The 22,743-nt window shown below is 46.4% G+C and overlaps 3 protein-coding genes across 4 annotated transcripts in view; 1 reads left to right on the top strand and 2 right to left on the bottom strand.

Moving 5' to 3' along the window:
* Positions 1–1,581: 1,581 nt before the first annotated feature.
* On the bottom strand, positions 1,582–14,687 carry Tmem127 (transmembrane protein 127). 2 transcript variants are annotated; one of them, XM_031371808.1, is made up of 4 exons: positions 14,516–14,687; positions 13,796–14,113; positions 6,153–6,317; positions 1,582–5,367 (listed from the first exon to the last, which is right to left on the bottom strand). In XM_031371808.1, exons 2-4 carry the CDS (start codon positions 14,037–14,039, stop codon positions 5,060–5,062), a joined length of 717 nt encoding a protein of 238 aa, XP_031227668.1. In that variant the 5' UTR covers positions 14,040–14,113; positions 14,516–14,687; the 3' UTR covers positions 1,582–5,059. The 2 variants fall into 2 exon arrangements, with proteins under 2 accessions (XP_031227668.1, XP_031227669.1); XM_031371809.1 differs by lacking the exon at positions 13,796–14,113 and having other exon boundaries at positions 14,516–14,670.
* A 152-nt stretch (positions 14,688–14,839) lies between these two features.
* On the top strand, positions 14,840–21,948 carry Ciao1 (cytosolic iron-sulfur assembly component 1). Its single transcript, XM_031371807.1, has 7 exons — positions 14,840–15,120; positions 15,353–15,501; positions 15,819–15,930; positions 16,031–16,119; positions 16,580–16,781; positions 17,523–17,610; positions 19,605–21,948. Exons 1-7 carry the CDS (start codon positions 14,982–14,984, stop codon positions 19,843–19,845), a joined length of 1,020 nt encoding a protein of 339 aa, XP_031227667.1. The 5' UTR covers positions 14,840–14,981; the 3' UTR covers positions 19,846–21,948.
* Positions 21,949–22,605: 657 nt separating this feature from the next.
* Snrnp200 (small nuclear ribonucleoprotein U5 subunit 200) overlaps positions 22,606–22,743 on the bottom strand; it is a 32,158-nt gene continuing 32,020 nt past the window's right edge. Inside the window, exon 43 of the mRNA XM_031373257.1 lies at positions 22,606–22,686. Coding sequence (XP_031229117.1) covers positions 22,606–22,686 — 81 coding nt within the window. The remainder of the gene's footprint in view (positions 22,687–22,743) is intronic.

The raw sequence follows: 22,743 nt of genomic DNA, 5'->3' as shown, positions 1-22,743 counted from the left end.
AAACATGGGTAGGCTTGGGTGAGTGAATCTCAGTAAGTTTGAAGTCAGTCTGGTCTACAAAGTGACTTCTAGCCAGAGTTTAATAGCAACATCCTGTCTACAGAAAGAAAAAAAAAAGTTTGAGAATGTAGCTCAGTTGGTAGAATGCTTGCCTAGCATTCACAAAGTCCTGGATCTGCTCTCAGTACCACCCACATAAATATCCTATAACTCAGAAGTAGAGGCAGGTGGATCAGGAGTTTGTGGTCATCCCTTCTATAGCCAGTAGGATGCCTACCTGGACTACATGAAATGCTCTCAAAAATAGTAATAAACAACAGAGCAGAAAAATATATGGAACCCTTCCCAAAAGCCAGGTGGTGGTTGGTGGTGCATGAGTTTAATCCACGGGTAAAGGCAGGGAGATTTCTGAATTAAAAACCTATTTGGTCTACATAGTGAGTTCCAGGATAGCCAGGGCTGTTATGCATTGAAACCCTCCATCGAAAATGAATCAAACAGGGGCTGGTGAGATGGCTCAGCAGGTAAGAGCACTGACTGCTTTTCCGAAGGTCCTGAGTTCGGATCCCAGCAACCACATGGTGGCTCACAACCACCTGTAATGAGATCTGATGCCCTCTTCTGGTGTGTCTGAAGATAGCAACAGTGTACTTTCATATAATAAATAAATAAATCTTAAAAAAAAAAAAAAAAGAAAATGAATCAAACAAAAAGCCAGGCAGTGGTGGCGCATGCCTTTAATCCCAGCACTTGGGAGGCAGGCAGATTTCTGATTTCAAGGCCAGCCTGGTCTACAGAGAGAGATCCAGGACAGCCAGGGCTACACAGAAAATCTCTGTCTTGAAAAAAACAAACAAACAAACAAAAAAGTATGACCTTCTGGCCTAGTGAAATTAACACTTAAGCCTGTCAATAAAACAGAAATATGTATCTATGCATGTGCAAATTTTCTTTGCCCTTATGTTAGACTGTAAGGAGACAAATTATGGGAAGAATAAGGGGCATCCATATTGTTCACACAGAAACCTACCCACCACCCTGGTTTGGTTTTTACAAAAGAAAACCCCAACAAAAATAGTGAGGTTAGAAGATGCCATCTCCAAAAAAAGCAGCAGGACAGATGGACATTTGGGGTGCATGGTCTACCTCGCCACAGGGTGTTCTCTCAGGAAGCTGATTGCCATTTTCTAGGGATAGTCGGGACAAGATTGTTCAAATGAAGACTTCTACAGGTTCTGCACTCTGAGAGAGCCATGTAAAGAGTGGACTGGAAACAGCCTCTTTGGAAGTTCTTTTTTTTTTTCTTTTTCTGAGACAGAGTTTCTCTGCATAGCCCTGGCTGGGTTTTCCCCCTCAGTATAATGGACAAGCCAGTCCACTATGAATCTCTTCTGAGGAAAGAGCCCTCTCTCCCAGTATTGAAGTCAAGCATTTCCCCACAGCTCATAAGGAACTAATATCCCCAAAGAGTTTGTCTCACTTCAGGCAGACTCATCCAGATTGGAGTTATCATCTCTGTATATTCTGCCTGAGCTAGTCACAATGGTACTCCCATAAGAAAGGCACAGGAAGACTACAAGCTATTTGAAAACAAAGTCTATAAAGTTTATTAGTTCTTTTTTTTGTCTCCCCACAGAACCTTGTATTCCATACTGTCCTGGCCCAGGGCACAGGTACCTCTGAGTGAGAAACCAGCTAAAGATTTTGGGGTCATCTAGAGAGAACTGCCTTTCTTCCAGGTACAACAGCCACTTTGTGTTTTCAAAGGCCTCTCTTTGCTTTCCTTACCCAACACAGCTCCCTTTTGAGGCACACTTGAGCTACAAGGCTGATCCCATCTTCTAGTGCATATGACAGGGATGGAGTTCCTGGGCTCCCTATCCCAGCACCTGGCTGTGATCATTCTCTCCTCCTACCAGGCCTGAGGGTCCCCCAATTCTCACTCTCTCAGGTGCTTTACTTAATATGAGTAGCCTCTTCACATCACCATAAAACTGGATCCCCCCCCCTTTTTTAGCACCCTCCCATGGCTTCCCATTGCTCTGAGGAACATCAGATGGGCCTTCAGTGTCCCACTTCACACCACAACCTGACCACTACTGCCATTCCCTGAAAGGGAACAGCCCCTCCCTGAAATGCTCTCCCACACCAACCCAGCTCCATCAGCTCCCCACCTGGAAGATGTTGGTAATTATTCTAGTTAGATCCAGCCTCCCATTTCTAGCATAAGACTTTCCCAAGGTGTCCAGGAGACTACTCATTTCACTGTTTCCTTGTGGTTGAGTCTGTCTCCTGAGCTAAGGAAAGACAATCCTAGAAGAGAGGGTCCTGTCAGGCACCCTATTTCTTTCATGGGGCTCACAATTTCATTTTGTGCATAATCCTATGGACCCTTCATAGAAATGTGTGAATGGACACATAATGAGAAGATTATCAGTTTCCAGGAAAGACATGCATCCTGCTAGGAATGGAATACTTCCCAAAGAGAGCCCTAAGTGCTTTCACACACTTGGGGTCCAGTGCATGGGTTGAGAATGAGTGAACTAAGAGTGTGGGTAGCCATCAAACTGCCGGGAAGAACAGCTCTGCTGGTCTTGCTCCCAGAGTCATTTTTATTTTCAGGCTTCTCCCAGTAAGTACCAGTAGAGGTCTGAAACAGCTCTTCTGCAGCTAATCAGGACATGCAGAGAGAGGCAGCTCAAGGTCTGTAGTTGAGATTTTGAGCAGAGCCACCTACTACTTCTAGCTGTGGGCTTTGAGAACTTCCTCTGTGAAAAGTGTCAGGAGTGGGAGGCTCCCAAGGATCAAAATGTCGTGCGTGGTGCAGGTGCATGCCAAATCCCTCCTAACTTTGCTCCATATTATAAGCTTCATCAGTGAATGCCTTCTGCTTCTCTGGGAGGAAGAGAACAAACATCTGGAAAATTGTGACAAAAATGACAAGCAGCCACTGGCATTTGTGTTCTCATTTGTAGTTCCTGGGTTTTGTTTTGCCTTTTAATTTTTTCCCTTGGGGGGAAAAAAAAAACAACCAGGGACGTTTATATGACAAACTATCAGTGTCAGAATGGCAGGGAAAAAAGGAAGAAAGGCCCCAGGAATAGGAAGCTAGTAAAAAGTGGGTTCCAAACCACAAGGAACGGTCCACAGGGTCAAGTCCTCATTCACTTTGGCATGCATGTCTGGTGCCTGGTCTTCTGGCCTGCTCCCTCAGGTGCCATGTTAAAGAGAACTGGCTACACACTTCAGCAACTTGCCAATGATGAGCTCAGAACTTCACAGAAAGGTAGTCTTAATTTAGCTCCTTGACTTTGTGCTCAGGCATCACCTGGCAGCCTTTCTTGCCTCAGAGAGGGGTCTGGGAGAATGGGAGAGTCAAACTGGGGCACACTTTGGCATTACAGCAGGGAACTCCAAGCAGGTGCTTTCTTATGGGCACACTTGGTCTTCATCTGCATAGGCGTTTGTCCACATATTCACCACTCTTTCTGGCCAAAGAATGGGGAGTTGACAGTCTTCTTGTAGTCACAGGTCAACAACTGCATTTGTTCTCCATTCTTGTTCAAAATGTCTGTTGTCTTATGGGTGGCAGATTAGAATTCATCTTCCCTTCAGTTAGCACTAGACTCTTACTCCAGAGATGCTTATAACTGAACAAGAACAGCTTGCCTACCTGGATCCATGCTGCAGGCCTCTCAGGTCTTACCTACCTTGTGCCCCAGATCTCCAGGGAAAAAAATAACCAACCCGCCCCCCAAAAAAACCTGGACCCAAGGCAAACAGAATAGCTACAGTAACAGCCCAGTAGCACACCACAAGACCAGCATACATTCCAGAATGGAAGAGGGGCATGCAGCAAGCTGTAGCCCCAAGACACAGTCTAGGGCCATATTGACTTTGAAGGCTACAGCCAGGCCTGCACATCTGACAGGGTCCTGACACCAACCTGGTGGGCCTCTGGGTAGAGTACCTATGTGGAGAGTGGAGGGTCCTGCCCTGCTTGGCCCCCTGTCCCTGAACTGAGGCCAGGTTACATCTCAGTGCCACAGTTCTGAGGAGCACCACGCTGGCCAGCCAGCAGGCCATAGTTCTCAGCCCCGTGGGGGCCATGTGGCCCTAGTTCCACAGAAAGGCCCCAGGGAGCCACAGCTGCCTGGAAGAAGGAGCCAGGACAGAAAGCCTGCATTCTGTTGGATACTGGGAGGCATGACTATAGGCTCAGAGGGTGCTGTGGTCCAAAATATTGCAGAGCCATAAGGGATGGGCTACATTTCTGAACAACAACAGCCTTATCCCTATTTTAGAAAGAGTATGGCTGCTATTGCTTGGTTTTGTTTTTTCCTTTCAAAACCACTCACATTAAAAGGTGAAGGGGCTAGGGCGCTCAGTCCCCTTCACTGGGGTCTTCGATGGGAGCAGTCTCTTGTCTGGTTCTGCTTCCTTGCCTGGTTCTAACCACAGGAAGCCAGAGGGCAGGAGAACAGTTGTATTGCTCCCCAGCAGTGAATCCTTCTCTCCAGAAAACCAGAACACATATGAGTGCCTGGAGACTAAAGTGCAGAGAATCCACAATGTGGACGGATGGGCCTGGGGCACTCTAGAAGGAATGGGGGTCAGCCCAGAGATACACAAGTGGCACAAATGCTGGGCCTGGCAAAGTGAACTTGCATGGCATAGTCCCTTCCCCTTGTGCTCTGTTGGTACCTCTCTCAGGGACTGACCACTACCAACAGCAGCCCAAGGAAAGTCCCAGTCCCAAAGACATGGCCCACAGAGAGAGGAAACTTATCTGACCATCCCTGGTTGGAAGGAGCTAGTGAATAGGAAAGGAGCAGAGGGTGCTGGGAGGGAAAGAGTACATTGTATGAAATCAGAGTCCCGGCTCTGCAGAGCAGGGACACTCGGACAAATCTAAAGGTAGAGTATTTCCTGGGGGAGGTTTGGTGAAGATGGTCAGGGTCCTACCGGTGAGACCTGCTGGGGGAAGTGGCTCCTCTGGGTGTAAGAGGAGCTGTGGCACTGGGGGAAGGGCTGCTGAGGAAGAGAGCCCTGGCTGGCATTAGGGTGTGTAGGCAGGGGGTGGCTGGAATTGGTTGATGACCTCATACTCTGCTGGGTAGGGGTCATTCTCCTCCATCTCAGACAGTAGCTCCAGTGCTTGTTCTTCTTCCTCCGTTGGATAGTGGCGCAGGAGGTTGGCTGCAGTAGCCAGGATTGAGGCTCCGCCAGCCCCTGCCACCAGGTAGAAGCTAACAGCAAAGGTGACATAGACTTGGGAGCCGTGGTACTTCTTATGCTGTTGCTGCTGGGCCAGGATGAGCTCAGAAGCCCAGTAGGAAAAGCCAATGACGGTAGCACACTGTAGAACTGGGAGACAGAGGAACATCACAGAAGAGGGTCAGCAGATAGGATGCCTAAGGAGCTAATCACAACTCTCACCAGGTCTCAAAGGACCTGCCCAGCCGAGACCCTATGAACTATATGACTCTTGCCATGGACATTTATCTGATCCATCCTGAGTAGATAGGGTCTATCTTAAGAATTACTGTTCAATGGTAGACAGCTTGCTTAACATATACAAGGCCCTAGGTTCAATCCCCAGCTCTACCCCATGACCCCAAAAAAGGAAAAGAAGAAATAATACAACTAGATAATAAGGCTCCTGGATGGTTCTGGGCACTGAAAAGGAACAGACAAGATCGTGAAGTTTTAGAAATTGAGCTGGGACTGAAGTCAGTTACTATCAAAAGCCAAATCAACCACATCAGCCCAGGCCTGGGTGAAGAAAGGGGCTGGACACAGCAGAGGAAGCAGGCCTGGCAAGGAGGTGGGGAGAAACTGACTATGCACACCAGGCATACTCTGCTGGCATACTCCAGGCAAGACAGCCCAACTCATTCCATGATTACATCAAGCCCTGAATGACTATGAACTTAAATTGTCATTTTTAGAGAATCATGAGATTCCTGTGGAGTTCTAACATTCCCTCTAATACTGGACAAATTACTCACAAATGACAGATGCCAACACTAAGGCACCCTAGGCCCTGAAAAGCTAAAGCTTATCACACAAGCTTTCCACAGAGAAGCAGTCCCATGTACCACCATGCTTCAGGTCTGGTCCTCTCCCATGTGAATAGACCCTGGGCTTACCAGTGAGGATGTGAGCAAAGGCATAGCGACGAGTAATCTTCAGAGCCGGATGCTTGGGCCCAAAGACATCCAAAAGAAATGCAGAGAGACTACACAGGATGCCCAGGAAGCAGAAGGCAGCAATGACCCTCAGGAGCAGCACTGTCTGGGGGTTCATGCAGAAATCTGTGGACAGAGAATGGTGGCTTCATCCCCAAGAAACACCCTGAGGCAAGCAGTGTACCTGAAAGGATCTTGGTTTCCCTCCTTCTGGGGTCTCTGGGAGGCAGAAGCCCTGAGTGCACAGTTTTGCTCCTGTCATCCTGCTGCAAACTGGAGTTCTCTGTACACCTCACATCCATTTCCAGCAAGACTAGTTAGTCTAGGCTGACTATGTTGCACTTGTCATGTTCCTCCATTTTCTTTGTGAGACAGGATCTCACGTATCCCAGGCTGACCTCAAACTTGCTGAGCAGGGATGGAAGATGACCTTGAACTTGTGATCTTCTAGCTCTCAAAGGCTGGAGAGCTAGAAGTATAGGCATGCACCATCACACATAATTTTATGGCACCAACCAAAGGACTTCCTGTATGCTAGGCTCTCTACAGACTGACAGTGCCTACTCCCACACCCCTTTTGCTTTTGAGATAATCTCATTGTACAGCACAGGCTGGCTTCAAACTCTTTGCTTCAGCCTCCTGAGTACTAGAAGTACAGGTGTGTGCCACCAAACCTAGCTTTAAACAATTTTTTCAAGATCCTGACAATTAATTAAGTTGGCACATTAAGCTATTTTGCTAAAGGCCATTGATTTCTGAGCTGAAACAGCCAGTGAGAACAAGGCCAGAGGTCAGTAAATGCTCATCCTCCACTTACTCATTCCTTCCTTTTTCATTCCAAAAGACATTGAACTTGGAGATACTGAGGTAGTGAAGTAAGTTAAGTCAAACACAGAAGGCCAAAGATTATATGATTATGTTCATGAGATGCCGAGAAGTCAGAGTCATTGACACAGAGAGATGATGGCTGCCAGGAGCTGGAGAAAGGGAGGCAGTGTGTTAGTGAACTGTGAGTTTTCAGCTTGGGATCATGAAAAGGTTCTGGAAATAGACAGTGGTAAAGACAAACAAGGATGTGAATCCATGCTGCTGAGCTGGCCAGTGGCTCACCCTTGTAATCACTCCAGCACTTGGGAGGTGTTGCTAGGAGGTTCTGGAGTTCAAGGCCAGTTTCTTTTACTCACAAATCTGAGGCAAGCCTGAGCTTCACAAGATCCTGTCTCAATCCCCACTCCTAGAAGCACCCCCACAAAAGAGGGAGAGAAGACTCAGTTAGTACTAGACAGCTGAAATGCAAGTCAGCAATGGAAAAGCTAGGAAGTCATACCACAAGGCTCTGGAAGATTGAGGAATGACAGCATGTATATACTACCAAAATAGGGGAAAAGTGCTAAAACAGGAGAGACAACATTCAGGAGTCCCCAGGGTGACAAACATGCACCAAAACAGAACAACTTGTATCTCCTTACAGTATTTAAATACCTTTCTAATTTTTTTCAGTTAAATAATACTGTCAGTCTCCTTGGAAAGTATGCAAACTCTGCTGGCTCCAAAGCATAGGAGAGAATAAAGGCTGATACAAAGAGGAGCCAACTGCGGGGCGTGTTTTATTGCCAAGTGTTTTCCTTTGAGCTGGTCACACTTATAGGCTACAGTCTCCTTTCTTGAGCTTTAATGTCAAATTCAGAATCTGGATGTAACAATTTTCAATTTCTAGTATACATTCTGATCACTAAGGTGCTGCTGCAAACATGTATCAGGCTCTTAGAGGTCTGGAAGCCTAGAAATTCCCCATACAAGTAGTCCAAGTCTCAAGTCCCAAGAAACACCAGTACCTAAACACCACAAGAATGTAGACAGATGGAAGAAAGTCCAAGGAGCTTTGCCAGCAAAAAAGATTCAGTCCAGCAGATGCAAGCCATCATGGGGCCCTGGGCAGTGGGAGATGCCAAGCATTTTGTGACTGACATGTTTACAGCTTCAGACTCAGAATTCTCCAGGTAGATGCTGGCTGGGCCCAGACAAGACTCAGATGGCTCCATCTGGCTGCCTTCAGAGCTATCTGTCATGATCTTAACTGCTGAGCATGTGTTTGGAAACCAGTCATCCAGCTTGGGTGATTACCTACTGCCATGGAGCTTGCCTGTTCATGAGTTCTGCCAGAGGCCAGCATCAACCTTCATTGTATCCAGCACTGACTACTTCAGACACAGGGGGACTCTAAAGGGGCCTAGGGGCCTAGGAAGAAGGGCTTGAAAAATGAAGGGCTGATTCCTGGTTCTCGTTTGAACATTATTGAAAACTGAATCAGTTCTTTTGGGGGTCTGCATGGAACATGGGAATGTATGGCAAAATTGTAAGTATTCTAATGCCACCAAGAATCCCTGCCAGAGGCAGGGTGTAAGGGCTGACGTCATAGCACGTCATTTTACACAGTGCCTGGTTACACTTACTTTGCAGCAGTTCACTTGCATTACCCAGTGTAACCAGGCACTGTGTAAAGCAGGGGACAGAAGTCGTTTCAAAGACACTGGCTTTTTGATGATGGTTGAACACAGAATGTTCTTTTTATTATCCTTGAAAATATGTACCTGATATATCCACGCCTATGTGCTTTTCAATTTTTTTATTTTTTTATTTTTATTTTTTATTTTTTTTTGGTTTTTCGAGACAGGGTTTCTCTGTGTAGCCCTGGCTGTCCTGGAACTCACTCTGTAGACCAGGCTGGCCTCGAACTCAGAAATCCGCCTGCCTCTGCCTCCTAAGTGCTGGGATTAAAGGCATGCACCACCACTGCCTGGCTTACTAATGGTTCAATTTTAAAACACTTTAATACTTTTATTGTAATAAACAAGATATGCACTTGATAGAGAGCTTCAAGAAAGACACCCATTCACCTGCCCTTCCCAAATGCAAACATGGCTGAAGGTACAGGAACCTGTGCACACAGACGGTCAAGCATTATCTTTGCTAAGCCTGACTGCCATCCTGGAAATCATCATGTGACTCCTCAAATAAGGAGTCAGAGGCTTCAGAAGATTAAGTGACTTCCTTCAGGTCACACAGTGACCCCCAGACACTGCATCATACAGCTCAAATGAGGAGTCAGAGGCTCCAGAGGTCGGATGACTTCCTCCAGATCATACAATGACCCCCAGACACTGCACTGTGCTGCTTGGAAACCGCTAAGCACTCACTGGCAGCTTTTGTTATTTCCTTGATGGAAATAATCAATCAAACTCTAAGGAGGTATATTGAAAAGGGTCAGATGGACTAGTATGAATGCTGTCCAAGACAGTAGCTGCTGAGCTCATGAAAAAGTAGTGTAGGGACTTAAACCCACCAACAAAAAAGGCATCAAAGTGTGGATCCCTGAGTGATGAGCAGTCCTCATGCAGGGACTTAAGACTAAACTGGCTTCATATGGTGTTTAAACCTCTGCAACACCAAGGGCATCTGAGTACATCTGGCCAGAGACACAAAAGCCCCCAAAGGCTAGGAAGGTAGGTACGTGTGGCTTATTGTGGGAGAGAGAAAGGGCATGTGGGGCTGGGGCTAGTTTAGCCTCACTAGGGTGACAGACTCTGGCACAGAGGAAGAGCTTCTGACACCAGATTCAAGCATGTTTGTTTCAACTGCCCTTCTCTACTACAGAGCTATAGTGGTCCTCACCCTTCTGAATGCTGCAGGTCTTTAATACAGTTCCTCATGTTGTAATGATCCCCAACTGTAAAATTACTTTGTTGCTACTTCATAACTGTAATTTCCTGTGTTTTATGATGGTCTTAGGTGACCCATATGAAAAGATTGGTTGACTCCCAAAGGAGTTGTGATCCACAGGTTGAGAACCACTAACTTAAGGGGAAAGCCGAATGTGAACTTCCCTTTAGGTAATACTAACATTCCCAGAGAATGATGGTAGGGGTTGGTGGTGTCTGAGCATGAGGTAAGACTAGAAGTTAGCCCTGATCAAGAGCATCTCTTAGGGTGAGAAATCTTAAAGTCTCTCTCTGGCTTCCCTTCCTAAAATAACAGTACAGCAGGGAAGGCAAATAGCACTCCTTTCCCTCTCTATATCCTTATAGAGATAAAAGCCCCCAAAGGCCAGGTAGGTAGGTACATTCGACTTATAGTGGGAAAGGGCCACGTGGGGCTGGAGCTTGACTTTAAATTTGACCAGTAGTTTGGTACACTCCATTTCAGTGTGCTGTGTCTTCCCTCTGTTGTGTTCTGGCCTGTTTATTTTGGTAAACACTGCTTGACTACCCCTTCTAGTCATCACAGAGGAAGGCAGCTGCTATGTAATAGGATCCTAAGGAACTGACTTTGACCAAGGTCATTGGTGAGTCACAGGGCTGGATTTGTTTTGAATGCTGTGTCTCTTCCCGTCTACCTGTCAGTGGTTGACCTCCTCCTGACCCACGTGTGCAGAGGCAGTAAAGCTAAAGTGGTTTCAAACCAGTTTCCTGCTGATCTTCCTTTCCTCCTTCCACAAAGGGGTTCAAGTGGGCTAGAGGAACCTCCACTGCCCCAGTCCCTCTGAACACTTTCTCTCAGCTTGGTACCCCCACTGCAACTCTTGGCTTTCAGCCAAACCAGACATGGACCACCAACAGGGTGCTCTACGGTCCAGATGGGTCATCTTACAGATGTCAATAGTGTCAGCCAAGCCACCTGAGGACAGCCCCCAAGGGCCTGGTGATGGCAGCAGTATGCCATCACCCATCAGGTGCACAGGCCCTCCCTGGAAGATCCTTGGTTCTCCAGTGGCTGTTGTCAGCCTTGAGTCACTTGCCATTAAATCCCAAACTTCCTCATTCTCCCAAAGTGCTTCCTGAAGCTAGAGGTGGAACTGCCCTTTGCTGGCCACACTAGAGAGGCAGCGAGGGCTTTCAGGGTCTCTGTTCCTGACACCAAAAGTCTGGGTATTTCTAAGCTTTTTCTGGACCTAAGCCCAGAGAAGCTGTGTGAGAGGATTCAGAACAGAATCTGTTGAGCTAGCTTTTGCTAAAGCCTTCATGGATCTGGTCACATGGCAAGGGAGAGTGGCTCTGCCTCAGGTTCACCAAGTTGAAACCTGAGAGATAGTATAGGGGCTAAAAAAGCACAGCTCTGACTGGGCTTGTGATAAAAGCTTCGGCTTCCTAAATCTCCTTTGTGTTTTGAAAAGGATCTTTTTCTTTGTGTGCCTTCCTGTGTGTGTCATTTCCTCACCCCTCATAACAGCTTTTCTTCACTGGCAAAAAACAAAAACAAAAACAAACATTAACACCCCTCCCCCACATACACACACACAAGACCAATGAACAGTAAATGGCAAATTGAACATAGCTCTAACAGAAAGGAAAAGAAACTCAGAGGGCATTAGATGTGGTAATAAGAATGTGGACATCAGAGTCACCACTTGGATAGGCTGTGTCTCTGAGTAGATTATTTACACTTGATCATTTGTGAATAAGAAGTTAAGGCAAATGTGAAGTGTGCTTAGCTCTATGTTGGGTACTGCTTGCATTGGAGCCTTGTAGCCTACCTCACTGTTACCTGCAGAGTCCTGGCAGGGAGAGGCTCTAAATAAGCATCATATTTGCCCAGCACAGCTCTACTACTCCTTCCTGGGACTGGACTATTCCAGGTTCCCAGGGGAGATTATCTGGTAGGCCTAAAAATCAGCAGGCCCACAGGATCAGCAGGCACACATGCCTGAAGGTCTACTAGACACCCCCAAACCACAGAGGTAGAGAGCAGCAGACAGAAGCTCTAAGGGACCAGATTCCTTGCCTTCTGCAGTGGCTCACAAGACCCCATTGCCAATGCTCCTATTTATAGACAGGAGCCAAGTGATCCTGGCTTTCATGGCTAAGGAGATGGGCAGAGAAGGCAAACCACACATAGGCCAAGAGATCTAAACAGGTAGCAAATGCAATGTAATGGTTAAGACAACATGTTTGAAAAGGTCTGAATAATTTCTTAGGGCAAATATATCTGTGAACAAACAAAAACTTGCACAAGAACTGATTTTATTTTAACATGCCTCTGACGGCAATGTACACCCAGGCAGGGTATCATGATATCCTTCTTTAGAACAGATGAAGAAAAACAAAAGATAAACATAATTAAGGAGACAGCACCACTTTGATCTGGCATCAGCTGATAGGAGGCAGTATCAGTGATGCCACCCTGCAGGGCAAGCATGGAGAGCTCGATTCTCTTCCTGGATTTCTGAAACAAGGGTGATGTGAAATCAGACTGCCTTGAATGCTATGACCCTCCCTTCCCAGAGATGACCTGCAAAGGACAAGCATCATAAACTCTTTCCCAGTTTGTGGTGACACTCAGCTCCTGAAACAGAAACACCATAGTATCAAATACAAAAGGCCTGAATGAGGTTGAGCACAAAGAAATGGAAAGGCATCCAGATTCAAACTCCACAGCTTTTATGCCATCAGGTATATGCTAAAGAAGACCTCCATCCAGTGTATAATCTTGGTCTTAAAGAGCCAAACTCAGGAAAAGGGTAAAAAATATCTCAAACCAGAAGCCTTCATCCTGTTCTCTATTAAAATCATGCTAAAGCTTTGAATATGCAAGTATGCAAAAAGAAGCAAACTGTGCAAGAACTCACCTAGAAAGACAATACCAGGTGACAGAATAGGCTTCTCAGCCTAGACCTACAGCAGGGTTTTTATTTCAATGCAGAGGGGGAACTGACCTTTTCACCAAATCCTAGGGCCTGAGCCCTTCATGAGACACCTTGCACATATCTAACAGGAACGTACTAGAACTAAAGAGTGTCAAAGAAGAAAGGTGAGGACTTTTGAGACTAGTTCAAAGGACTTGAGAGCAACAAGATGTGACCATTGGGTCCCACTGACCACTTTTAGGTTAAAAATCAGGAAGTACATTTCTGCTTTCACACTGCACAGCCTTTCTCCTCACTCCTAGAAACCGAGGAGGAGCTATGAGGCTTTTGAGTCAGGCCCTCCTCTAAGCTCTAGACTCCTGTCTCATCCAGTAAACAGATTAGAAGCTTTCTTCTGCTTGCTGGTCTGTGAAATCCGATGATGAATAAAGCAACCGTCTCAATCAGGCATACCTGTAAAGGCATGGAAAACCAAGTTCCAACTGTTGAGGGTGTTAATAGAACTGACATCAGATGACCTGGAATGCCGCAAGTCCCTTCTATTGTTAAGTCCAAATACAGAATACTAAAACGTCTTTTACAATTAGTCACATTAACAGTTCTGATTTCTCCATCAATCAAGCTGCCCCAAACAACTTTTCTGCACATGTCTGTTAGAAGGGGGCGGCCAATTGTGATACTTCACAAACCCCCTTTTTTCTTCTATCTACCTCTGGCAGAAACCTAAAATAGCAGCAGTCTGGATTAGCATGCCGGTGAGGACTAGGTGCTTGGCTGAATAACATCAAAATTAATGAGGGCCTAGACCCCCCAAACAGAGCCACCTGGTGGGCATGAACACCAAGCAAGAATGGGGCTGTTTTCTTTGACAAATGACTGCCTCTGGTTATCTGTACTTCAGCCATGCCCATATTTGTTTTGCACCGCCCCTCAAGCCAAGAGAGCAGGAGCTCAGCGCTCTCACCTTTTAGCAGATCCGGGTTTACATAGCCCAGCACGTCTGAGACCCCCAGCTCCTGGCGGGAACAGGTGCCTCCATGGATGTGCAACCAAGCGGGCTCCGCGAGGGCAGTGCACAGTGCCGTGATGGACAGGGCGCCAGGCAGGGCCGAAGCCAGGCTCCTCTCCGGCTGCTTGGGAAGAGCGCTGCTTCCCGGGCTTCTCCGCCGGCGCCCTCCCGGCAGCCCGGCACCTCCAGGGGCATACATGCCCGGGGCTGCCCGCTGTACCTCTGCGGTCGTTGGTGGTGGCTGCCGACCTCAGCGGGTCGCGCAGAGCCTGTCTGTACCCGGGTGGAGAGCAAGGCAATGGGCGGCTGGCCCGGAGCTGTCAGGGCCAGCACCAGAGACTGCGGGGTGGGACTCAGGGCTGAGCACAGACCAAAGGACTGCGGGAATTCGGGGGGCGGGGACCGAGGGCTCTGGTTGAGGGGTGCCGGATCAGGGCTCGGAGACGGCAGGGGACTACACTGGCTGTGGACATGCCAGGATGAACGGGCGGAGGTACTGGGGGGTTGGGGCGTCGGCTACTGGCAAGCGGACCGGAGGAGACTTGGACCCGGGTTATCAGACAGAGGGCTACTGAGGGGCGGAGGATGCGGCTGGGCCACCGAGATCGGGAATCCGCACTCTGAGGTGCGACCTAAGCCACAGTAACCCTCCCTACTCTAGTCCCTGCTCCTCACCAGTCAGCAGGCCTCAGGGCTGGGATGGCTCCGCTCCGCCCGGTCACAGGCTTCTCAGCTGCCCGGGCCAAGCTATCGCAGGCCCCAATCCCGCAACGCCCAGACAGACCCTGGCCGATGCACTTCCGGCTTCCTTCAACCCCACCCCACCCCCGCCTCCTCCTCCTCCGGCCCTCCGCCCTGCCCTCCGTGCGCGTCACTGTGTGCGCGCGCCGCTTGTTATAGCGCAGGGCATCAGGGAACTGGTAGTTCCGGACTGTCCCGCCAGGCTTCCAGTTACGGGGCATGAGGGGAGTGACTACAAGTCCCAGAAGGTCGCGCGGCATCAACAGCGGGCACGTCAATTCGAAGGGCGACGTATTTTGCCGAAGCTGTACGTCTGACGGTCTCAGGGTTCTATATTGCCCAGCGCGTTTGGCGCGTTGCTTCTCTCGGCGTCTTCCTTCCTCACCCTAAAGCAGTGGCCATGAAGGATTCGCTGGTACTGCAGAGCCGCGTCCCGGCCCACCCGGATTCCCGCTGCTGGTTCCTGGCCTGGAACCCCACGGGGACCCTGTTGGCCTCATGCGGAGGCGACCGTAAAATTCGCATCTGGGGCACCGAGGGTAAGGCCTGGCTTGGCTTTGTGGCCCCGAAAAGTATCGGGGAGGGAGTGTGCAAGCGTCAACGGACAGGCTGGGATTGTTACGGGAACTGGGATATTTGCTGAGGTAGAAAAATGAGGACAGTAGTCTGAGGGGCAACTTAACAGTTTTGGGAACCCTTCCAAAACTTTTAGTACTAGTTATTGAATGGCATCGATGTTGCTCCAAAGCCTAGCCTGCTCTCTGCGTGCAGGTGACAGCTGGATTTGCAAGTCTGTCCTTTCTGAAGGCCATCAGCGCACCGTTAGGAAAGTGGCCTGGTCCCCGTGTGGAAATTACCTGGCATCTGCCAGCTTTGATGCTACCACTTGCATTTGGAAGAAGAATCAGGATGACTTTGAGGTAACCAGGTTGGATGGGAGCAGATTATCACCTGTTTGCACACTAGAGCTTAGTCAGCCTGAACCAGTTGAGCTTATTAGTTACAGCCTTTACTTAATTTTTACACTATAGAGATGGTAGCTGAGTATGGGTAGTTCATGACTGTAATCCCAGCATTTGGGACACTGAAGCAGGAGGATTGCCATAAGTCCACCAAGGTCATTCTGGGCTATAGAATGAGACCCTTTCTCAAACAACAACAAAACTGCTATCTTAGATATTTTACTAGGGCCTAGGACTCTTAGCTGCCATTAACTCAAAATCTTTTCCCTTTCCAGTGTGTGACCACTCTTGAGGGTCATGAAAATGAGGTCAAGTCAGTGGCTTGGGCCCCATCTGGTAACCTCTTGGCTACCTGCAGCAGAGATAAGAGCGTGTGGGTCTGGGAAGGTGAGTCCAGGTGCCTTTGGGTACAGCAGAAAACCAGCTCACTGACTTTCAGCTTTGTCCCTGACCTGTCACCTCTGGGTCTAATTTGTTCCTCCCACAGTTGATGAAGAGGATGAATATGAATGTGTCAGTGTCCTCAACTCTCATACACAGGATGTTAAGCATGTGGTTTGGCACCCAAGCCAGGAGGTAAGAGTGAGACAAGGTAGGGAAGAACCTGAAGGTTTGTGCCCTCATTCTTATAGGGATCTCTGGGACTGTCCTGCCCTGACAGGGTTTGATATTAGAACCATTAGTTTGGGTTTTATTGCTGTGAAAAGACACCATGACCAAGGCAACTCTTATAAAGAGAAACATTTAACTGGATTCAGAGTTTAGTCCACTTTTATCATGACAGGAAGCATGGCAGCATACAGGCAGACATGGTGCTGGAGAGGGAGCTGAGAGTTCTGCATCTTGATCTGAAGGCAACCAAAAGACTGGCATTCAGGCTGCTAGGAGAGGGTCTCAAAGTCTACCTGCAAAGTGAGACACTTCCTCCAACAAGGCCACACCTCCTAATAGTGCCACTCCCTGAGCCGAGCATATTCAAACCCTAGGCACCTCCTGGACCATACAGACAAATGCTGGATCTTTCTCACTCTTTCAGCTTTTAGCTTCTGCTAGCTATGATGACACAGTGAAGCTATACCAGGAAGAAGGGGATGACTGGGTCTGCTGTGCCACCCTTGAAGGTCATGAGTCCACTGTATGGAGCATAGCCTTTGATCCCAGCGGCCAGCGGCTAGCATCTTGCAGTGATGACCGAACTGTGCGCATCTGGCGCCAGTATCTACCAGGCAATGAACAAGGTGAGGGTCTGGAAGTTAAAGGAGACTCCTTTCCATAGAGTTTTTTAGTATGCCAGATATATGATCTCAAAGATGCAGTCTGCCATGAATCACAAATTGGATTCAGTTTGTCAGTCCCCAGAGAAGCACTGAAAGAACGAGGGACAGCTTTGTGGAACAAGAGGCCAGCTTGGTCTGCATAGTGAGTTTTAGGACAGGGTGGGCTGGCTACACAAAGAGACTCTGTCTCTAAAAAAATCAAAAAAGCTGACTGTGGTGGTGCATGCCTTTAATCTCAGTACTTGGAGACTAAGGCAGCTGAATCTCTGTGAGTTTAAGGCCAACCTGAGTTCCAGAGCTGCATAGTGAGACCCTGACTCAGAAAACAATACCCAGCAGCATGAGTTGGTGAGCTGGCTGATGGTGGAAATATCTAAACTGAATGTGAAGAGTGGGATGATTCCTTGAGGCAAGATGGGATTGGATGGGAGGAGTAAGGCTGTTGGGGTTGGGTTGGCTCGTGGGTGGCCTTGAAAGGCAGCGTAACTGGTGAGCTCTAGCCTACAGTGGAACGCAGATGCTTGCTTCTTGATGTCTTGGGTGGCTCCAGTGTGTAAGACAGATAAGCAGGGTGGGAACACAGTTGGTACAAGGACTCTGATTGGCAAGAGGATGGGGAAGGGTATGTTAGGGTCTCCTTTGTAATAGTAGAGGTACTCAAGATATAGGATGCCTTGGGTTTAAGAAAAGTCTGTCACACAGGGGTGGCATGCAGTGGCTCTGACCCCAGCTGGAAATGTATCTGCACTTTGTCCGGCTTCCACACCAGGACCATTTACGACGTTGCTTGGTAAGACTTGATCCCATCTCCATAGCAGGGATTTTAGAGATGGCCTCTGCTGCTCTGCATTTCTCCATATTAAGCCTCCCATGCTGGCTTGTAACTGTCTGTCCTGGGGTTCTAAGAGCAGGAAGTTGACTATATCTAAGACTGTTTCTTTGGGCCATCCTGAGATGGATCATTGAATATGTGCATTTGTGACTAGGGAGTTTGGGGCTTGGTAACTGACCCTAACTGAAACTAGAAAAGGTGGCCCATTCTTAGAAGGGAGGAGGTTAGAGGAGACTCTGGACCTGAGTCTTGGATCTTAGAAATAATTCCAAACCGTGAAAAAAAAAATCTATTGCATATTCAAGCTTTATTTATAAGAAACATTTGTGAGTATCTATCCATGAAAATAGACTCAATGGGAGGCAGAGGCTGGCAGATCTCTGTAAGTTTGAGGCCAGCCTTGTCTACAGATTGAGTTCCAGGACAGCCAGGGCTACACAGAGAAACCCTGTCCCAAAAAAACCCCCAAAACAAAAACCAACCAACCAACCAACCAAAGTAAATGGACTTAAGTATTTTGACTTCAAGGAAAATTACCACACACACACACCTATTAAGTAAAAGCTAAGTTTATGACATTTTCTATGCTAAAACTGAAATTTACTTTTAGCTAAGGAGGGTTTTTTTTGAGAGTGGGGGGTAGTTTTTTTTTTTTTTTAAGATTATTTTATATATGTAAGTACACAGTTGCTCTCCTCAGACACACCAGAAGAGGGCACCAGATTCTATTACAGTGGTTGTGAGCCACCATGTGGTTGCTGGAAATTGAACTTAGGACTTCTAGAACAGTCAGTGTGCTTAACCGCTGAGCCATCTCTGCAGCCCCTTTTGATAGGTCTTTAATTACTTAAAATTAAACTTGAAGCTGGAGATATATGCCTTAAGAGTTAAGAGCACTGGCTACTCTTCCAGAGGACCTGGGTTCAATTCCCAGCACCTACATCTAACAGTCATCTGTAACTCCAGTTCCAGGGGATATGACAACCTTTCAGCCTCAGTGGGCACTACATATACATGGTACACAGACATACATAAAGGCAAAAACACCTATACATATAAAATACAGACAAACCTTACAATAACAAAAATTTCCTTTAAAAAACAAACTCATTCATTGCTAGACAATTAGAATTTATTTTTTTTTTAAAGATTTATTTATTTATTATATGTAAGTACACTGTAGCTGTCTTCAGACACACCAGAAGAGGGCATCAAATCTCACTACAGATGGTTGTGAGACACCATGTGGTGGCTGGGATTTGAACTCATGACCTCCGGAAGAGCAGTCAGTGCTCTTAACTACTGAGCCATCTCTCCAGCCCTTTATGCTGCTTTTATAATTTACTAAATGAAGTGAACATTTCAGGTTCAGAAGTTTTATACAGTGATGGGCAATGGGGAATCTTAAGTGATTAAAGCTCTTGACTTTAAAAAGAGGACTAAGTTATAAAAAAAAAAAAAGTATTAAAAGGAGGTTAAGGGAGATTGGAGAGATAGCTCAGCAGTTAAGAGCACTGGTTGTTCTTCCAGAGGTCCTGAGTTCAATTCCCAGCCACCACATGGTGGCTCACAACCATCTATAATGCATGCATACATACATACATACATACATACATACATACATACATACGTATGTATGCATATATATATGCTGATATAAATTTAAAAAAAAAGAAAGGGAGAAAGAAAAAGGGTTAAGGATGCTGTGACATGGCCAACTGACTGCATATGCCAGGCGGGGAAAATGATTCAGTCTCATCTGTTTCTGGACTAAAACGGTGGGAATGGGAGGGAGGGCCTTTGTTGATGTGGTGGATCTTAGTTAGGAAAGCTTTGCTGAGGCCTGAGGTTTAGGAAGAAAACAAGGCCAGGGACATTTGAACACTTGTAATTTGCCAGGTTGGAGAGGCAGGAGTCATCTGCTGACCCCTGAATGTATGTTCCTCTCTCAGGTGTCAGCTAACAGGGGCCCTGGCTACAGCTTGTGGAGATGATGCCATCCGAGTGTTTGAGGAAGATCCAGGCTCAGACCCACAGCAGCCCACCTTCTCTTTGACAGCCCATCTTCGTCAGGCCCATTCCCAGGATGTCAACTGTGTGGCTTGGAATCCCAAGGAGCCAGGGCTCCTGGCCTCTTGTAGTGATGATGGTGAGGTAGCCTTCTGGGAGTATCACCAGCCTGCGGGTCTCTGAGCTATAGCTTGACTTGGGAGTCTTGATTCCCACAGAAAATGTCCTAAGACTTTTCCTAGTCATCAAGAAGACCTGAAGCATCCTTGACCTTCATTTAGCTCAGGACTATTCACTGTTTCCCTTCCTTGATATGAGGAAGCCATTGGACAGAGCCACGGAACAGTAGTATATTGTATTAAAGTTTTGCTTGATTTAGGACATAGTGCGGGTGGTGGTGGCGCACGCCTTTAATCCCAGCACTTGGGAGGCAGAGGCAGGTGGATTTCTGCGTTCAAGGCTAGCCTGGTCTCCAGAGTGAGTTCCAGGACAGCCAGGGGTACACAGAGAAACCCTGTCTCAAAAAAAAAAAAAAAAAGACATGGTGTTACATTTGGGGGTAAATATATTTATAATCAGTATATAAATATATAAATGAATAAGAGCTTTTGAAATTGTGAGCTTTATAGAATTCATCTGTGCTCCACTTTCTGTTTTATAAGTAAGGTCATTTATCATTTCTTATAACTTAACTATTTGGAATGGGCTCCACCTTCCCAATTCTAGAGTAGTCCTTGTATTTAAGACATGCAAGCTAGCTGTAGTGTTTTCCTAGCACTCAATCAGCAAAGATGGGTTATCCTTGGCTGCATAGGCAGTTTGAAGCCAGTCTGGGATATGAGACCCTTTCTCAAAAAACAAAGACATTCAAAACTAGAGAAATTTTCCCCCCAAAATGTTGTTTGTTCATACTAAAAAGATACCTCTGCTTTTTCTTAGAAACCCTCACATGCCTCTTGAGACATTATGCTCTGGGCATCTGAGAATATGAAAAGAAATGAACCCCTATAAAGAAAGAATTGGTTTTCATTGAGGGACAGAAGACATTAAAACTATAGCCTGAGGCCCTCTACCAGACAACAGCAGGCTGGTGTAGTGGTGCACACCTAGTCTAACACTCAGGAGGCAGAGGCTAGCCTGATCTACAAATGAGAGTTTCAGGACAGCTTAGGAGACAGTGACCATAAAAAAACCCAAAAACTTAGACAATGACATGTGCTGCCAAATCTGTGGTGTTTTTCAGGTCTGAGAGTAGTTAAGATGTCTAATTAGCTTTATAGAAGAATGCTGATTAGGCAAACATTGAGAAATGCGTATGGGTTTGGGTGTGAGTTATCTCCAAAACTGGAGCCTTCACTTATTTTTTACACTGTACAATTGTTACCTTAGATTTTTGCAGAGACAATGGAGGCAGTATCCAGAGCAGTGGTGACTAGTGATCTGCAGAATCTAAGGACCCATTCAGGGTCAACACTAACACGATGAAAGAATGGCATCAGTTAAATAGCTATCTGTCTTTTCTATCTTGTGCCCACAGTGAGAATAGAGCCAGCCTCACTCAGACAACAAAGATGACTTAAAATTGACCATTGAGAACACTTCTGATACTGACAAATGAGAAAGTTCCACCTAGCCCCTCTGTGGTCTTGAAAAAAAAAACAGTTTGACAGTTGCTACAAGCCAAGTTAGCTATACATGGCATGCCTTTTTAAAATCAGAACTAGAAAGCCAGGCGGTGGTGGCCCACACCTTTAATCCCACACTTGGGAGGCAAAGGCAGGTGGATTTCTGAGTTTGAGGCCAGCCTGGTCTACAAAGTGAGTTCCAGGACAGCCAGGGCTACACAGAGAAACCCTGTCTCGAAAAAAAAAAAAAAATCAGAACTATAAAATTAACATTTAGGCCTGTATATTTAGCTGTGTTCCTGAAAAATGAACATACTGAACCTTTCACTGATCGTGTTCACTGCTGATGGTAAATGTTTAAAAGACAAAATTAGAATTTTTGAAAACTTGTGTTGCAACGAACTTTAATGGTAATGAAATTAGCAAATGAATTTTGTGGGTCACTGTTGAAATGGCCAACACACTGAGCAGACATAGCTAAAGGTCCTAACTGGCTTCTGTTAAGCTAGATGTAAAGTGATTGTAACACTGTACCATGCTACTCTTCTCCAGAATTTATTTTTCCTAAAATATGTTAATGAAGTTTTTTTTTTTAAACAAACTGCCTTTTTAATGTAATAAGTATCAACGAATATAATCTAGGTAATAAAAGCTTTTGGGGCAGTGCTTTTAGTTTTCTGAAGGGGAATGGGGTCTTGAGGTCATTTTAAAACGGCTGGCCTAGGGGAAAATGAATCACCTTCAGCATTGTTCACATTGTTCCTGCTGTCCCAAAGATCAGAAAGCGCATATTTGAAATAGCATGTCTGAGATTATGATAGGCCATTTTAAGGAGACAAGAGTTGAATCTACCTGGTGTATCTTAACCACCCTAGTGCTGCCTCCTGGAAGGGAAGGCTACAGAATTTTACAACATAGATCAAGAGGAGCCCTACCTGTTGGTCTCTGGCCAAAATGGGAGTCAGCGCCTGCTGTGACACTAATTTTGCCATCATTCAGCAACATCTATAAAAAGATGCTAAAGCCATTAGCATGACTGAAGAGTAGCTATTTACCATTGTTTTTTCCATCAGACTAAACCCAAGTAGAGGGCAAGTTTGCTCTCCATGTACTCTATGAGAAAATTCAGTGCCAAAAAGGGGATTTTTTTTCTGGCCAGGACCTTTGAAGAAAATTTAGTATCACTGTTAAGGACATACAGTTTTTTTCAAATTATTTATTAGAATGTCTGATTCAAGGAACTAAAAAGCCATGCTTCCAAATATTGTACAGTTCATGCTTGGCATGACACTTGAAAATACTGGACCCAGACTTTGAACTAAGGTCCAAAGTAGGAGAGTAACTGGATGTGGAATGAGGACAGCAGCAGCCTGAATGGCCAGACCTCAGGCTGACAGACCTGGTCCACATTCATGTTTTCAGGTTCAATGCTTCAGACTCAATCTGAATCACTGTC

Source organism: Mastomys coucha, unplaced genomic scaffold, assembly GCF_008632895.1.
Source record: "Mastomys coucha isolate ucsf_1 unplaced genomic scaffold, UCSF_Mcou_1 pScaffold15, whole genome shotgun sequence".
NCBI lineage: Eukaryota > Metazoa > Chordata > Mammalia > Rodentia > Muridae > Mastomys > Mastomys coucha.
This window is presented reverse-complemented; position numbering and strand designations above follow the sequence as displayed.

Excerpts from the sequence above, each read along its gene's own strand:
- Ciao1 (XM_031371807.1), top strand. The coding sequence starts at position 14,982 with ATGAAGGATTCGCTGGTACTGCAGAGCCGCGTCCCGGCCCACCCGGAT. Across the intron at positions 15,502-15,818 it reads AGAATCAGGATGACTTTGAG|TGTGTGACCACTCTTGAGGG; the intron begins GTAACCAGGTTG and ends TTCCCTTTCCAG. Across the intron at positions 16,782-17,522 it reads TCTACCAGGCAATGAACAAG|GGGTGGCATGCAGTGGCTCT; the intron begins GTGAGGGTCTGG and ends TCTGTCACACAG.
- Tmem127 (XM_031371808.1), bottom strand. The coding sequence starts at position 14,039 with ATGTATGCCCCTGGAGGTGCCGGGCTGCCGGGAGGGCGCCGGCGGAGA. Across the intron at positions 6,318-13,795 it reads AAACCCGGATCTGCTAAAAG|ATTTCTGCATGAACCCCCAG; the intron begins GTGAGAGCGCTG and ends CTCTGTCCACAG. Across the intron at positions 5,368-6,152 it reads CTTTGCTCACATCCTCACTG|TTCTACAGTGTGCTACCGTC; the intron begins GTAAGCCCAGGG and ends TCTGTCTCCCAG.